This window comes from Oryza sativa, chromosome 6 (assembly GCF_034140825.1).
Source record: "Oryza sativa Japonica Group chromosome 6, ASM3414082v1".
Lineage (NCBI taxonomy): Eukaryota > Viridiplantae > Streptophyta > Magnoliopsida > Poales > Poaceae > Oryza > Oryza sativa.
The window spans coordinates 1,844,188-1,862,055 of NC_089040.1; the positions used below are offsets into that span (position 1 = coordinate 1,844,188).

At 45.0% G+C, this 17,868-nt stretch overlaps 2 protein-coding genes across 2 annotated transcripts; one reads left to right on the top strand and one right to left on the bottom strand.

Moving 5' to 3' along the window:
* Positions 1-4,722: 4,722 nt before the first annotated feature.
* LOC4340010 (glucan endo-1,3-beta-glucosidase 14) lies at positions 4,723-6,989 on the top strand. The gene is made up of 2 exons (XM_015787554.3): positions 4,723-6,019; positions 6,560-6,989. The coding sequence occupies exons 1-2, from the start codon at positions 4,748-4,750 to the stop codon at positions 6,635-6,637; spliced, it is 1,350 nt and encodes a 449-aa protein (XP_015643040.1). The 5' UTR covers positions 4,723-4,747; the 3' UTR covers positions 6,638-6,989.
* Positions 6,990-12,272: 5,283 nt separating this feature from the next.
* LOC4340011 (NAC domain-containing protein 43) lies at positions 12,273-16,116 on the bottom strand. Its single transcript, XM_015787555.3, has 3 exons — positions 15,250-16,116; positions 14,830-15,155; positions 12,273-13,606 (listed from the first exon to the last, which is right to left on the bottom strand). The coding sequence occupies exons 1-3, from the start codon at positions 15,419-15,421 to the stop codon at positions 12,917-12,919; spliced, it is 1,188 nt and encodes a 395-aa protein (XP_015643041.1). The 5' UTR covers positions 15,422-16,116; the 3' UTR covers positions 12,273-12,916.
* Positions 16,117-17,868: the final 1,752 nt, after the last annotated feature.

Here is a 17,868-nt window from a genome sequence, read left to right on the forward strand (position 1 = left end):
TGTCATTTCCAGGAAGCTAGGTTAGCACGTGTGTTTACCTTACCTGGTCAAAGGTTTTACTACGTAATGACGTAAACTTTTCTTGAAGAAACTTCTAAACATGTGCAAGTTGTCACAGAGCACGTACGTTCTCTGTTGGTTACAGTCCTAGGGAAAGATATCGACAAAGACACTGAAATAATAACTAGTATCAAATCTTATCGTCAGATAAAGAAAATGATATCCCCGGCTGCTATCCTAAGTGGAGCTATTAGTTCAAGGGCCTGGATTAGTTTCATCTCTCTTTTTTTTTTTTGGGGAAAAGTTTCATCTCTCTTTAACGTCGTCACAAGTGGTCTCTTTTTTCGCATTATTGAATCAGCAAAGAGTTAAAGAGAATGCTGTGACCTACTTGATAATTGAGACCTAATTCCATCCTCTCCCCTTTCCTGTGGATATACCGAATTAATCTGCCATGTTCCAAGTTGCATACCTGAAAATAAGAAAAGGAGATGGCATCATCGGCAAAAGGCCTAACTGACCGAAGAAAACATGCGTTGTCGCCGATGTAGCTTGCAGATACCTAAACATGGCGTTGTTCATCCAACCTATCCTATGTTTGTGTTTCTTATCGCCTAAAGACGCACGCATCTGATAGAATGGTGATGCGTGTTCTGCTCCCTGCTCCCTTTGTGTCCTATGAATCAGGTCATAAGCTACTGTTTCTGTGATTCTTGTTGGTTGTGATAATTAATTGCACACTGTTTTCTCCATGAGCTTAATCATGGGTCATTGTATTAATTGTTTGTAGCTCGTTTGAGTAAAGGCCGGATATTTTATTCCATTATCTAAAAAAAAATTATGAGTCTTTGTATACTTATCATTACTATTACTAGTACTATATACTCCCTCCATACTTGTAAAGAAAGTCATTTTGGACAATGACACGGTCTCCAAAACATAACTTTGACTTGCTGTTTCTATAACAATATTTATTGAAAAATTATATATGTATACTTTTATAAAAGTATTTTTCAAGACAAATCTATTTATATAATTTTTACATTTTCAAACTCAACAACTTAAGAGTTATTCATGATTTATATTCTCAATGTTTGACTTAAATATTATTTTAAACGACTTTCTTCATGATTACGGAGGGAGTATACTTGTCAATGTGAACTAGTACCAACAGAAGGATCGTGTGACGACTGCGTTGGGGGCAACCCATGTGTGAAGAGAAGCAACGATGGGTGGAAAGCTTTGTTTGGTCGCGGCTCGTGAGCACATGTATTTTTGTGCTTCAGGATCAGCGCATCCATCCGGTCGATCGGCCGCCGTCTGGCCTGTCACACGCACAGGACAGTGTGTCGCGGGTGGAGAGACGTCTCGGCCCGGACGCATACGGGAGCAACCCACGTACGCCACGCCGCCGCCGTCGCCGCGCGGCTCGCATCGCAGGATGCAGCGCGTGGCGCGGCGCGGCGGCAAATGCACGTCACAAGGCGGCGCGGTGTTGGCGGACGTGGTAGGTCGTCAGCCGCTCGCAGCACCGGTGGTGGGCCGCGGCGCGCGTGGATCGCGTGCGTGTCGTGGACTGGACTGGTCGGGGAGTCCGCGCGCAGCGGGTGCGGGGACTCGGGACGGAAGAAAGTCCAAAAACGAGAGGAGAAGCGGGGAGCGCGCCGGGCCGGTGGTTTCCTTCCAGAGGAGAGGTGAGGTGAGGTGAAGCGTGGGATTGGGCCGTGTGGCACCGCGAGAGCATGGCGGAAAGGCCGAGAACGCGCACTGCGCGATTGGCTGGACCGGGCTTCCGGTACACACGAAATCAGTTCAGTACATGTGTTTTTTTAAACTTGTAAGAGCATCAATATACGTGCTTGGACAGGAGAACAAATTTATGCACATCAATATATTAGCAGGAGATAAAAAATTTACAATTATGACCTGCTGTAGCGGTGATGAGAGTTTTACACAGGAAGAGAGGAGGGCAGTTAGCTAGGCAAAACTAGACCCTGAACAAGCAAAAAGACAGAAAAATAGGAGATAAGGATTATATAACAATAAAAACTGCTAGAGGACTCGACTTCACTTCCCTCCAGAGCCTACCCTCCTGTGGGATACGAGTGACCAATGTATGCACCTGGAAGAGGACCTTATTAAAGACACGAGTTGTCAGTATCCTGATCTATATTCTAATATCTTACGACACTACGATCCTATCAAAACGAAATGATACCGATTTTACCTAGTGTCCTAATTTTCATAGTATCTTGATCCTACTATTTAAGTACCACACGACCCTACGAAATCTTAGGTAGTATCCCGATTCTACGATCCTTACAATCATACAAAATATTATTTAAAACAAAATGGTTTGAAAATAATGTAAATAAATATGCTCAAGTTTTTTTAAATCAGTTAAATATATCAAAAACTAATGTGGTTTCTCTCGATAAATGTCTCTATTTGCATGACATATATTATTACTATATTTTTTTATATAGAATGGATATAAATATAAATATTAATTAAACTTAAAAAAATCTCATAGTATCCCGATACTACTATACGATCCTATCATACGGGACGATACTCATTTGAGCAAAACGATACTCGATACTACCTAATATTCTAATATTCTGATACTTGTAACCTTGAAGACACGAGCATTCCTTTCCAAACATAGACGCTAGGTAACGAGAAAGATGAGGGAATCAAATCCTTTCATGAGATAATCGAGCGGTTGTCGACGAGAGCCCCCAGCATACTTCAAGTGTGGACTGTCAACGGGACGAAGAAGTGGCCACTGGCCAGTCCTATCTTGGCTAGCAACTCGTGCTAAACTTGTCACGCACTCACCGGATTAGGCCCATTATCACTTTTAGCTTGTGTGGTCCCAAGTGTAGAGTGTAGAGCTAGACTTTCGAGTCCAAATACTCAAACAAGGCCGAAGCAAAGCTGAAATTAGGCCTGTGAGAAGTACTAAAACGGGCCAAATCCATCCCAATTCGAGTTAAAATCTGTCCTATGTAGATTCCATAATGAGCTAATTCAATCCCGACTTGAGTTGGAATCAGACTCCATAAAGAGCTAATTCAATCCCGACTTGAGTTGGAATCAAGCCCTGATATCTCAGCCTGTCCAAGCTCTCATCGACAAGTACTTCGAGACCCATAACATCCGGTCTGATATGTTTTTTTGAGCCCATACAGCACACACAATGCTTCACTGAGTATGCTGCTTATTCATCTGTCACATGGCTATAGCTTACCTTCTTTTGCGTCGAAAGATTCTTTGCTTTTGCATTGTGCTAACTTTTATTTTCAACGAGGGGGAGTGTTCAGTTTCATTTTGCTATTACTATGGTTAGTCTGAATTAATTTCGTGCCCTGAAAGATCTGAATCTGTTGAAACTTCCTCTGCGTTTTGATCTCAACACAGCAGCTTTCGACCGTTTTATACCGTGTAGACGGAATCGAGACGCAGGGAAAAGGAAATTATGGTCTGTGCGATGAGTGTCCACGCAAATAAGTAAAGTTTGCAATGCAAACCACCACTTTAAAGTTGGCCACTATGCGAGATACTTTACCTTCTTTTGGAGCCATCCATCCATCCCTTCCCTTGTCTTCTTTGCTTTTCTAGTGTAATCTGATTATCTCCAATGTCATGCATATGGGCAGCTAGCTTAGCTTAGCTTAGCAAGCTGCGAGTTGGGGGATACTGTATTTTAAAGAGAAGCTGCACTCAAGCAAGAGAAAAGTAGTTGAGGAAAGCTAAAGTGCTGGCTCAAATTGGGATCGATCGACCAATTCTTTCCCACAAGTTCGTCGACATCTTGCAGAGATGTTGTGTACCGACCTGGCTCTTTCAGTCGGCAGGGCAGAGAGGAGTGAACCTTGGCTCTGAAACTGAAGGCGACGCACTTGATTCAGACATGTAACTGAACTGAAGAGTCTCAAGTTCGTACAGCAAATCGTTTCACTTCAAATAGTTGTGGCTTTGGGTGGTTGTTCTATTTTTGGGACAAAATGCTTGGGACCTTTATTTATTCACTACTACACTTTAAACACATGAATTTTCTTTCCACCCTTTGTTCTGATTAATTACAAGTTACTAGTATATCCTAGGTTGGTTTCTCTAATGGGCTAATTCAGTATACTGAAAAGAATCCAATGAAAGCTCAGACTTCTCAAGCATAGTACGTAAGAAAAGAACAGATGCCAAAGACAAACGTAGTTCTTACTACTAGTTGCTACTAGCAACTAAAATCAATTGTTACTTTAGATGGCTTAACTGTTATATTCTTTATGTTGGAATCTGTCCACGTAGTTTCAATTTTTAAGTTCCAGACTTACGGATACTCATATTTGTAACTGATTATTTCTTCAACGGTAGACGATGTATTCGACAATAGTGAAGCGTTCATACGTGCATGGTGATTTCGTTAATATCCATATATACAGATTTCGTTAATCTAGAGGAAATCCAACATTGCATGAAAAGAAAAGTTTTGTCCCATTTTGAATTGTCCATGTCAACAGTGTAAAAATCAGCATCGTCGTTCGAGCAACAAGGGAAGAAACACGCACATACTTCTATGCAACCAAAGGAAAAAAATGTACGGTCGTGATCTAGGGAACCTCCCTTAACCAACGGCCGATGACACGATTCACCATCGCAAAGCCGAAAGTAATACAGCGAAATCTCCTTATAAAGCAGCCGTGTTTCGTTTCGGACACCACATGCATGCACGCGCTTTTTGTTTATGGCTACCATTTCCAACGTTGTCACGAACACTTATTGTGCTTCTCCCACTCCACTGCTCCGCCGGCGAGCCACCGCCATGGCGCTTCGTGTACAGCTCGTCCTCGCCGTCGCCGTGGTTGTGCCGGCGTTGGGGGTGGCGGCGGGTGGTGCTACCTTGGGGGTGAACTATGGCCAGGTCGCCGATAACTTGCCGCCGCCGCAGGCGGCGGCCATGCTCCTCCGCTCGCTGAACGCCACCAAGGTGAAGCTCTACGACGCCGACGCGCGCGTTCTCAGCGCGTTCGCTGGCTCCGGCGCCGACTTCACCGTCGGCCTCCCGGACCGCCTCGTCCCGCGCCTCGCCGCCGACCCGTCCGCCGCCGCGGCGTGGGTGCGCGCCAACATCCTGCCCCACATCCCGGCGACGTCCATCACCGCCGTCACCGTCGGCAACGAGGTGCTCACCGGCAACGACAGCGCCATGCTCCGGTCGCTCCTCCCGGCGATGCAGTCGCTCCACGCCGCGCTCGCCGCTTGCAACCTCACCTCGCGGGTGGTCGTCACCACGGCGCACTCCCTCGCCGTGCTCTCCTCCTCGTTCCCGCCGTCCTCCGCCGCGTTCCGGCGCGAGCTCCTCCCGTACATGGCGCCCCTCCTCGCGTTCCTCGCCAAGACCGGCTCGCCGTTCCTCATCAACGCCTACCCGTACTTCGCCTACAAGGGCGACCCGGAGCACGTGGACCTCAACTACGTGCTGTTCGAGGCCAATGCCGGCGTCGGCGACCCGGCGACGGGGCTGCGCTACGACAACATGCTGCACGCGCAGGTGGACGCGGTGCGCGCCGCGATCTGCAGGGCAAACTACGGCAAGGCGGTGGAGATCCGGGTGTCGGAGACCGGGTGGCCGTCGCGGGGCGACGACGACGAGGCCGGGGCGACGCCGGAGAACGCGGCGAGGTACAACGGCAACCTGATGCGGCTGGTGGCGCAGGGGAAGGGGACGCCGGCGGCGCCCGGCGAGGCGCTGCAGGTGTACGTGTTCGCGCTGTTCAACGAGGACATGAAGCCCGGCCCAGCGTCGGAGCGGCATTACGGCCTGTTCAAGCCCGACGGCACGCCGGCGTACGACGTCGGCGTGAAGGCTCCGACGATTGGCGGCAGCTGGAAGGGGAGAGCCAATGGCACTAGCGGCGGCGGCGCCGGCGGGCTGGTCGTGGCGGAAGGGCCCGGAGGGGCAGACGGTGCAGGGCAGGGCACTGGATTCTACACCGTGTCAGCAGCAGCACACAAGGTAATTGATTGATTGATTAATTAATTAATTATAATTACATTTTGCAACCGCATAATTACTTCATTGTTTGGTTACTTTTTTTTTTGTTATTAGTGTGGTTCTTGATTGAATGAATTGTGATTGAGTTTGGTACAAGGAAAGTATAGTTTAAGTATGCAGTGTTGTGTCGGTTCAGACGTTCAGTTGATGCTGCGCTAGCTAGTTGCTTTGCAGTGCTTCTGTTGCTAATCAATTAAATCATCAATATAGTCTAATTAGTATGTGTAACAAGTTTGGTATGCACGTACAAAACCAAGTTTTAAAATTGCAAAGAGGGGAAAATGCTGCTGTGCTAGCTCCCAGATCATACTCCTACTTTGCTATTCCATACCCAAAAAAAAAAAAGATTTGCTCATCAAGTGAGTAATCATGCTTGGCACTAGCTAGTAATCAATCAAAAGGTTAGCTACCTGCTGTGACAGTATTGGAGATTATACTAGCCCTCCTTTACAAGTAATGCTTTGTGTCACACACTTTATCTTCATGTTCCTTTTTTCATAGGTGAAGAGGTGGCGGTGCTGGGAAAGCTTGTTCGCAACCGTTGTTCTAGTCATGTCGTCCGGCCTGTGTTGGTCATGACCTGAAGAGTTGAAGATGTTCATGAAGAATTGAAGATGCAGTAGAGGAGGAGATCGATCTGCAGCATTTGCAGACAAAGGAGAAATGAGCTTGAACAAAAACGCCATTGATTCAATTGATTCTTGTGTTTTCGCTGTCCTCCGATTGGTGTTGGTTGATGTGTAGTTTGTGTACTGTAAGGAAGAGAGATGTAAGGGACATTACATGATACACTGGATTATTAATTAGTTCAGATTCAGATTTCTGAAAGGATTAGAACATTTACGCCCAGTAGATGGCCAGACTTTTAAATCATGGATTTGGATTTTTTTCCCCAAGCAATTTTTGTTAGAAATTTTGAACCAAGTGAAATGTGAGTGCCAGTTTATTGGTGGGCTTGACAGCCCATCTGAGAGTGAAGCTTTGGTAGGCCTTTGCAAGGATGGCCCGCAGAAACGAGGCCTCTTCTGCTCTTTGTTCTCACTGGCCGTGAAAATGAAAAGGTACACCGAAGGTCCCTCAACTTGTCATCGAGTTACAAAATCTTCCTCGAACCACAAAACCGGATACAACATATCCCTCAACTTACAAAACTAGTGCAAACTAGATCCCTCGATGATTTTAACTCCGATTTTATCCGACGTGACAACTGACTCAGCGTGGGTCCCACATGTCAGCCTCTTCTTCCCCTCCTCTCTCCACCTCTCTTCCTCTCTCATCTTCTTTTCTCTCACTTTTCTCCTCAGTTGGGCAGGCGCAGCCGGTGGGTGGGGAGGAGGCTGGCGGGGGAGGCGGGAGTCCAGCGGCGAGGCGGCGGCGAGCACATCTACCCTTTTCTCTCTCTCTGGTCTCCCTTTCTTCTTTGAATTCCAGAAACAGACTGACGGCCGGCGACATCCGCGAAGAGGGGGAGAGGGAGAGGTCGGTGGCGATGGATCCGTCCTCCCGCACCCCCACTTCTCGGCCTCCGCCTCCTAAGCTCGACTTCCGCCCCTATTGTTGGAGCCCGAGGTGAAGCTCCCACCGCCGTCGTCAGAGGTGCCCGACGATGATGTGCCCGTGAAGGTGTTTCTCCCGTCGTGGCTGCACCTCCAACTTGTGTACAACATCCTCACGCCGCGGTCGTCACGGCGGATGGAGGCGGCGTTATACCCGGTTTTATGGCTGAGGGATGCAATTCGACCAAGGGCAAGCGACGAGGGAGGTATAGTAGACTTATTCCCGAAAACAACGACGCCCGACAGGCGGCCTCGTCCGTGCAAAACGCGCCTTTCTCCTGGGCCAGCGCGGGTCGCGGTCCTCACCGAACGGCCGCGTGGCCCGCGTGCAGAGTTTGGATGGGAGCACTAGTCCACGCCACACCTCGTCCGCTTGCGTCGTCTCACTCTCAACCTCTTTTCGGCGTTTCCGCATGCGACGAACCTACCAACCAACCAACCAACCAACCAATGCGCGCGTCGGCGGCGATGTGACGCCCATATGCATCTCTCCGGCCCGTGCGAAAAACCGTCCGCTTCAGTGCTTCACCCAAGTTGACACGGCCTATTGCGCTGCTTTGCGTTACTTGCGTGCCCCAGTGTCCAAATACGCAACAAATCACCGGCTCTAACACCAAACCTGTCTCGGTCGATCGTTCCATACGTACAACTCCTAACCAACACCACGAATCTATACACGCTCTCTTTCTTTCTAGAAAAAAACGGATTTCACAAGGGCAAAGGCAAACGTGACGAACGAATCGGGAGAGTAATTTGGAGAGCTGGCTCTCTCTGGGTCAAGTCAGGTCCGGTCCTGACGGAGCAAAGTAGAAAGAGTAATTAAGTAGCCGGGGCAACATGCAAAACAGCGACGCGGCAGCCACCGATAAGGCGGGCCGGGTCAGGAATGGAGGTGGCTCAATCGATCGTTCGTTATCTCGATCTCTTTCTGATCGGTCCCTGCAACCCCTGCCGTCCACACGAGGGCGCCCGTCTCTCGGTCGGTCAGCTCCGTCGACGACGTACACTGTCTGTGATCCAACGCACACCTTCCTCTCGGGTCGTCACATCCCTTTCCCTGCACACGTCGCTCGCCTCCATCGCCATGCACGCCTATCTTAATTGCCACCTCCCTGCACTACATTGTGGATGAGGATCCCCTGCAGTTGTAATAACTTTAGCATTCGTCGTGTGACCGTCAGATCAAATAAAAACAGCCAAGATTCGCCTTGGGTACTGTAGCACGCACATAAAGTCCTGTGTCGCACTGTAGCTCTGGCAGCCAGGTTGTGACATGGCGTATCTCTCTGTCGTTCATCAGCTTGATCCAACGGTTGTGAATGGATATGACTACTTAATTTGCAGTCACTATGACTGATTAACTTTCAGTTCTACTCCTTCAGTCCTAAAATTGCAGTTGGTTATAACGGTGAAGCAGCCGCTGCTACAACAACACCCTCCCACAATCATTTTTTTTTGCTAGGGTTAGAGGTGAATAATGAGCCAACTCGGCTCGCAATTAACGAGCTAGCTAGGCTTAGCTCTTTAACCTTAACGAGCTGAAAAACTAGCTCGACTCGACTCGTGAGTTGGTGCAGCGATGCGGCTATGTAGCCATAGCTAGCCTAACCGAACCGCCCTTATTTTTGTGTTGAACAATTCGTCCCACAAATATCTTATTTTAGTCTACTTGACATATTTATTAGCACTTCTCTATTAGTAGCATCGGACCCAGCATCTGCAAACTAAGAATAATGCACATACCGTATATGAAGGCTAAACATAGGATCTGTTTTATATTATAAGATGTTTTTATTTTTTTTAAAAAAAATCAGATTTTGTTAAGTTTGATCAATTTTAGAAAAAAAATATTTTTTACACCAACCAAACATGCATGCTACTCCCTCCGTTTCATATTATAATTCGTTTGACTTTTTTTCTAGTCAAGTTTGACCAAGCTCATAGAAAAATATATTAATATTTTTAACCCAAAACAAACATATTCTCAAAATATATTCAATGTTAGATTTTATGAAACTAGTTTGTTATTTTAGATGTTGCTAAATTTTCTATAAGCTTGGTCAAACGTGATTAGGAAAAAGTCAAACGAATTATAATATGAAATGGATGGAGTATTAAAATATATTCAAACATTAGATTTAGTGTAACTAATTTGGTGTTATAAGATAGAGTTGCTATATTTTGCTATAAACTTAATCAAATTTATAAAAGTTTGTCCTAGAAAAATTAAAACGTCTCATGACATAAAACCAAAGGAGTAGCATGTGCAAGCATAGAGAAGAGTCACTCCTCACCCAGTCTCATGCAGCCAAGGCTTAATGAAGAATTCCATCTATACTAGTTAGTCTGAAAGAAACTAAAAATAAGATCTTTTAATTGTCTTTCTTTTTCTTTAAATCTAGCTAGGAAGTACATATTGTCTGCTCTGTGTTTATTCAGAGAACTAGGAAAAGGAAGAACACAACAGCCTGTGCAGTGCATGCAGTTCGATTTCAGGTTGAAGGTCCTTGTTGGATGACATAATGACAAGACATTACATAGCATTTCACTATTCAAATTCAAGCTTCTACCTTCATGGGCCAGGAGAGGAGATAATAGTGGGCCCAGCTATGATAGCCCAGAGTTGGTGTGTCGTAGTAGGATGCATGGCCCTCCCCTCTGAAAAAAAAAGTTACTAGTAATTTGCAAAAGAAAGATGGCCCTCCTCCCTGTAGCCTCCAACAATATTAGACTGTACTACAGTTTAATGGTTCATCGTCTTAATCACTCAGATATTATACTACTAGTACTATATTATTCAACAACAAGTTTAGCACTATGCGTATGGATCACTAGAGAGGAAACAACAAACAAACTCAAGCTTTCAATAATCTATCAGTCAGCCTTCTCTTCAATACCAATACAGGTAGATTATATCCATTGATGCATGTGTTCTCCAAATATTTAAGTACGTTTTCTAAGTGAAATTATGATTATTGATTAGTTAAAGAACAAACGATGCACACTACTTTTGGTAGGGCTCCTTGCCATTTTCGAATCTAATGTGCTATCTGTAAAAAATAAATAAACTGTTCTCCTCCGTACTTGGGACCTATGGTTGGAGGTCAAAGCTGCTGCTGCTGGTTTCTGTCCCTCTCTGCATTGGCGTCTTCTGAAACGAGATTTGAATATGGTCACCAAGGGATAATATATGCATATGGTTGATGCTTATATATATATATATATATATATATATATATATATATATATATATATATATATATATATATATATATATATATATATATATATATATATATATATATATATATATATTATTCTTCATATATATAGTACTGATCTGCTCAAGTAGTATTAACTAAAACGAAACTAATGTTTCTGTCTAAAATGTGCAGCTGGCAAATAATTTAGCATCACTAGTAACAAAAAGTTAATTATTCCAAAGCAAAGCATTGCATATGCGAAGTGCAATGGCCAAGCTGAGTCAAGTACTAGCTACTAGCTAATTCAATTACTAGCAGCTAACAGCATGATGCAAATTAACAAAATACGGAGTATCTTAGTGCAGAAGCACATTGGCCAGACATGTATAATCATTTCCTGTCTGATGTGGTGGGGATACATAACATGAGCATGCATGCATGTATACACTGTACAATATAATTAAAGATGTCCTTGATCTGTATATATCCACCGAAAAGCAGGAGCTTCCATGAAAATACTAGCTAGCCTTTTGGTAGGTATATGTCACTCTTTCACCTACAATTTTGATACTCTTATCGACACACAATTGGTTTTTGCTGTACACAGTACATGATTTCATCACTACTATATATATGTACCACACCATGCATGCATGGCTTAGCTCTCAGAGTCAATCACTCATCATATTCTCCCATGCATGAGTGCACAACATACACCATACAAATAATATTATTGTCTGGTGATCATAAGATCGATCGATCGATCGATCAGAGATCAACTATGAATATTCGATTCATCAAGACGTGATGCACGTGTTAGGCCCTAATCAATTGTACCTAGCTGTCAATAAAGCAGCAGTAGTAGAAAAGGTAAAAGCCATGGAGAAGAAACAAAGCTCCAGATCGCGTAAGATTTTAACGCCATCAATTGACCGCGACAAGGCGACAAAAAGTATTCTTGTATATGTGGCACGAGGCAACCATATTATGTATACTATATTTTGCAGCCCAAGCCTAGCTACTATATACTACAAAATTTTTCAACACACACACACACTGAGAGTCACAGAGAGAGCAAAGTAGCTAGGGCTCAGTGGTCTCCTCTCACATCTGCCTTAGCCTTTTTCTTCTTATTTTTTATCAGCATTTGCTACCTCCAAATATCTCCACAAAACAGCTGGAGGGGCCAAAGATCTCTGCCTTTTTCTCGCCTATTTTTTCTTCTTGGCATGACACGAGAGACAACGATTTGCACCCAAACAATTACAAGGAGAACTAAATAATTTTTTCAATGAACCGCACAATTTACCGTGCGAGTTTCATATATTGATATAGCATGAGAAAAATACAAGTCTATAGCCATGAAAGAAAAAAAACAACCACACCACGTGTCTATATAACAACACCCGCAGCAAGAGTGAAACATGAGGAGAATTAAAGAATTAATGCTAGCTCTGAAAAAACACGCGCACAGGCACACAACTAGTTTATTAATCCATCCATCGAGCGATCGATCACACAATAATTAGTACACTCACACGGTGATCAGTGATCGATGATGATATATATGATATGATCATCAGAAAAGAAATCACACCTCGCTGCACTAGAAAAATGTCTTTGATATATAATAAGCTATAGGTACAATATATAACAATATATAGATACATAATATTTATATATGCTCTCTCTCTCTCTCTCCTACCACGCCGTACGTCCTTTTAATTCTTTTTTTCCTCTCTCTTGTTTCAGATCGACACAACAACTCGCTCGACCACTGCACTATAATTCGATCGATCAACACCATCATCGTCGATCGATCGATCAACGGCTCAGATCGATCGACGGTTAGATCTTGACCTAGTGTCTAGAGCTTGCTCACATGGCCAGCTCAGCTAGCTATTGTGTCGTCGTCGTCGTCTTGTACTCTCGCTGGAACCCTAACTAGTAATTAATTATTGATCACGTACGTACAATACCGTCGTCCATGCATGCATGCAATATGCGTAGACCGACCAGATTAAGAGTAGAGTTAGTGCACGCATACGCCATCCACGTCTAGATGCATCATCTCCATCGTCACCTCTTGTCTCCAATTATTATACGTTATTCATGGTCGTCAAGTCTGCGTGTAGCGACGATGACACCGACCGCGCAAGGCTCCACAGGTCGCCGTCGCCGGAGGAGAAGGCGGCGGCGCCGGCGGGCTGATCGACGACGTCGAAGAAGCCGGCCATGTTCTTGCCGGAGGCGACGTCGGAGAGGGCGCCGTTGAGCTCGTACGACGCCGCGAGCCGGTCCAGCGTGTCCCAGTCGGCGATCCCCGACGCGTCGGCGGCGGAGCAGTACTCGCCGCCGCCGCCGGCCGCCGCCAGGAGGCCCACGCCGCCGGCGACGTGCTCGAGCGGCGGAAGCTTCATGAACTTGCCGTACTGAGGCGTACTGAGGTGCTGCTCCAGCGCCGCCGCCGCTGCCGCCGACGACGCCGACATCGCCGCCGGCTTGGTCTCCTGCTTGCAGCCGGAGCGGCCCATGTACTGGAGGATGTGGTCGAGGGCGTCGTCGCTGGCGGACGAGTGCAGCATCTGCGCCTTGACGTGGTCGCTAACGGTCACCGTCGAGCAGTTGCTCGGGCTGCCCTCCATGGCCGCCGCCGCGAGCTTGGCCGCCGCGTGGTGGCTCGCCGCGGCGGCGCCGCCGCCGTGGTGCACGAGGTTCTTCTTCTTGAACACCCTGCAGATCACCCAGCCTTCCTCCTGAGCTCCTTGGTCTCCGGCGACACCGTGCATCTGTTTAATTACCGATAATTACCAATTGATCGTGTCATTATTTACTTTGCACAAGATGAAATTTAGAAGAAGACAATTAACCGCGAGCAATAATTAAAAGAGATCAGTATCGTACTCCACTAGCTAACAATGTGTCATGTACTATATCGTTGAATTTTTTCCACAATTAACGATCGATGATTGAACGAGGCATGGAAAGCTAGTTATTGCAGGTCAATTTGCAGAAAAAGTATGCACAGTGTGTGGCGACCCTAGCTAGAGTTGAAATCAGATGCAAGATTTCCCACAAGCTGAGCTAAAGAAGAAACTGTTATGGCCATGGCCAGCTCAAAAGCTAGCTTATCATCCTCCTTCTTCATGCTAGTTACTAATCAAGTTGACAAAATCTCAGGGAAAGTCATGGCGATTTGTCATATGCTGGTTGTCCTGGAGTGCACAAGTCCACTCCTAGCTGCTCCCAATTCGTTAACTAACTCTTAACCGGGCCATGCATGCAGATCACATATTGTAGTAATACTAGTACACACGTACAACAACTTCTACTACTTCTCTAGCTACTTCTCTTGCCATTTGTGTACGAGTAGTTTCAGTGTACGGATGTGGTTTGGTTGGTTGGGTGGCATTGCATTGGCATATTGGGCATGTGTGTAGTAGTACACGTTGTGATCTTGCTGGTGAGCATGCAGATTCGATGAACAAATCTGCCCCTATCTAGAGCTTAGCTAGCTTAGCTGCCTTGACCCCAAAATGCTCTCCTACACCTAACCTCACCTCATCAACCAACCATCTGATCATGAAACCACAAGCATATGCCGCCCCCCCCAATGATCCATTATATTCATCTATCTATCTATCTATCAATCTATTTCTCATTGATAATAAGCTAGAGAGGTAGTATTAATTAGCTTGATAATTTGCTCCCTTGAAGGAAAAAGTAGTGAAGCCACCCACTACCCCCCTTTTGTGACAGCGAGTGAGGAAAGCAACGCTGCCACTCTCTGAGAGAGAGGTAGCCATGCCCCATTCCCAACCACCAATATATCACCTCACCTCACGCTCACACTCACCACCGCGTGTACGAGAAAGAGAAACCCAGCTAGAGCTACACCTCTAGCTTAGCCCCAATTTTGTCCCCTGGACCGTCTACAGTGTCATGTGTATGTCGTTCGTACTACTATGATGTGTCCCTGATGAAGTGTATGTATCGTGTTACGTGCACTTACTGGGGAAGATGACGATGAGGAGGAAGAGTAGTAGGAGGGGAGGTTGACGGAGACGGAGGCGGAGGCGGAGGAGGGGTCGTCGAGGCGGTACTCGTGCATGATCCAGTCTGATTTCTGGCCGTGGGGGGCACGGCCCTTGTAGAAGACGAGGGTTTTGCGCATGCCGATGCGGTTGGAGCTGGAGTAGATGGCCTTGTCGCGGCCGGTGGCCTTCCAGAAGCCGGCCGCCGTTGCCCGGTTCGTCCTCGTCCCCGTCGGGTACTTCTTGTCCTTGTGGCTGAAGAAGTACCAGTCGTTTTGCGGCCCTGACCCAATCCTGCACCTCTCTGCATATGTATGTATGATACACACATGCCACATTGATCAAAACATGTCAAAAATCGATCGAATTGATCGATGTGTGTGTGCTTAATTACGTACCTTGGATGTCCCATGGCTCGAGCTTGTTGAGGTCGACGTCGCGGATGACGTCGAGGTCGATGCGCTCCGAGGCCACCTTCTTCTTCAGGTAGTATGTCAGGAGCTCCTCCTCCGTTGGGTGGAACCGGAACCCCGGTGGCACCACCGACTGCCCGTTCACCGATATGCTCATCGTCGTCTCTAGATCGATCGATCGATCAATACAACAACTACTACTACTACCAAGCTTAATTGCTTGTTCACTCAGTGCAAACCAAACAGGAAATGGGAGAAAGAATCACACACTGGAGCAGCAGAGAGACAAGCTAAGGTGAGTCTAGCTAGGAGATGATGGGTAGTGCAATGCTCAGAGTTTGTCCATTAACATTGACAAGGAAGGGATTAAGCTGGAAGCTAGAAGGAGATGAGCATGAATGGGGGTAGAGAGAGAGAGAGAGCTAATATAAGAGAGAGGTGTAGAGCTGCTAGGTGGTGATGGATGGATGGATATTGATCTCGGATGGGGTACAAGGAAACAAGTAACAATGGAGGTGGTTATATATAGCTAGTGACAGTGGCTAGTGGGATTAGTTTCGCGAGGTTAGGGAAGTGCCACCAACCTTGAGGGGGAGAGAAACAAAGGCATATGGCCCCCAGCGAGGAAAGAGAGCCAGCCAGCCAAGAAATGGATGCAGTACAGTATAACAAGAGAGCAGAAGAAAGGCGAGCAGCCAACATCCCAGAGCCATTGACACACGACCTTAAAAATCTCTCGGAAAAGCACAGCCAGGCCGGCCCCAAGCTACTGCTTTGCACATCGTCTAGCTATCATATATGGGGGGTAAAATCAAGCTGATCGATCGTCTCACTGGCATGGCATGGCCAGCATAACCACCGCAGCAACCACTGCAACAACAACAAACAATAACAGCATCAGCAGCAACAGCAACTCAAATCTTATGTTATTCTATCTATCTATCTATCATCAGCTTTCCAGATTTTTGTGTGGCAAATATTTTAAGCTCTAGGTTTTGCAGGAGAGGAGGAAGGAAAAAAAAGAATTGGTTTTGGTTGTAGTACTGCTAGGCTATGGCACAAGCAAGGGACAGACAGACAGCTTTTTTGACTTGTTCTAGAAAACGATAAAGAAATGTCCGTGTGCGTAATTTTTGCAGTTCAGTTGAAATGTTAATTCGATCTTGCGCAATTTTGTCTCCTCTTCTTTTCTTCTTCCTTTTTTTTTCTTTCACGAGCAAAAAGCTCAAGATGGAGACTACCATCAAGAGAAATAAATTATCATTGAAACAAAATAGCTTCATTCCGGCCATAAGTCGTCAGAGGAGAACAACGTATGTTGACTTCAGTTCCAAATTATGCTATCTAATTAATTGACCTAATCACACACACACAAAACCAACCTACTGCATTAGGCTATGAGAATTTTGCATATATGCGTGCATGCTTGCTTAATTTCCAGCACATATTTCTTATATTTATCTGCAGCTCGATTGTTATTGGTTCAGATGAGACTGAAATATCTGTGTACAAATTAGAGATGCTGCCTGGAACCAAGCTCAGATCGATCTTAATTTCGTCGACCTTCAATTTCCAAAGAGGCCATAAATGATGAATGGACGACCTATCGATTTGTACGTCATCTCTCTTTTTAAATAATAATTCTGTTAATTTGTACGTCAGAACAATAGTTTAACACGTGATTTATCAAAATCAATTTCAGCATCTTTCTTTGTATCAAAATCAATTTATGTCATCAGCACCTTCCTTTTCTGAACAGTTAACTGACACGATCGACCTGTTAATTAGGCCACTCTGTTTCTTATCCTCTGCTTTAGTATTGAATATATACACCACTGTATTGTATGTTGACAGGATATATATATCAGGAAAGTCTTAATTTTTCCTCGTTTTTACATGACACCTAAAATATCATTAAAAGTTTAAAAACATTTATTAAGATAGATTAATATAGTATATCACTCCACCAACATGAACGATGTAATTTACCCTATACAAGTAAAAAACAAATGTGAATAACCTAATCACAGCAGCCATAGTTGTTTTTTAAAGAGTTGTAGGTCGAACTTACACTTGTTTGTTTGTGAAGAGGTATATCTCAACTTGATCTATTCTATTATTTTTATATAGTTTTTAGATGATATTTTAGGTGACATACAAAAGCAAGAAGATATCTACTAAGGAAGAAAAAAAAAGACTAGCTATATTTATAACATCACATTTAGAAAGGACAGTTAAATTTTGGTTACAATATACATTGTAAAATATTCAAAACTTACACAGTAACTTTAATTAAGCACTTAAATTGTATCTTTTTTTACTAACACACACCATGTAATAAGAGAACTAGGATAAAAGTTGATTGTCTACCATAAAGAGGAAATACAAGAGATATTAATATGTAACCACATTTCTCTACTACTTAGAAAAAAGAGAGTCGTCCTTCTTCCAACTTCCAAGCATCCCCTCCCTACTTCTTCATGAATACTACTTCCCTCCCGTAAAAACCGATTTCTAAAAAAAAAAACTGTTATAAAAACCAATCAACCCACTGTATCCTAATCCTTTCAATATTAAACCGAATAAAGAAACCGTTGTACCACA

Coding starts and splice junctions, on each gene's coding strand:
- LOC4340010 (XM_015787554.3), top strand. CDS start 4,748: ATGGCTACCATTTCCAACGTTGTCACGAACACTTATTGTGCTTCTCCC. Junction 6,020..6,559: donor TGTCAGCAGCAGCACACAAG/GTAATTGATTGA, acceptor CTTTTTTCATAG/GTGAAGAGGTGGCGGTGCTG.
- LOC4340011 (XM_015787555.3), bottom strand. CDS start 15,421: ATGAGCATATCGGTGAACGGGCAGTCGGTGGTGCCACCGGGGTTCCGG. Junction 15,156..15,249: donor CGAGCCATGGGACATCCAAG/GTACGTAATTAA, acceptor ATACATATGCAG/AGAGGTGCAGGATTGGGTCA. Junction 13,607..14,829: donor CCTCATCGTCATCTTCCCCA/GTAAGTGCACGT, acceptor GTAATTAAACAG/ATGCACGGTGTCGCCGGAGA.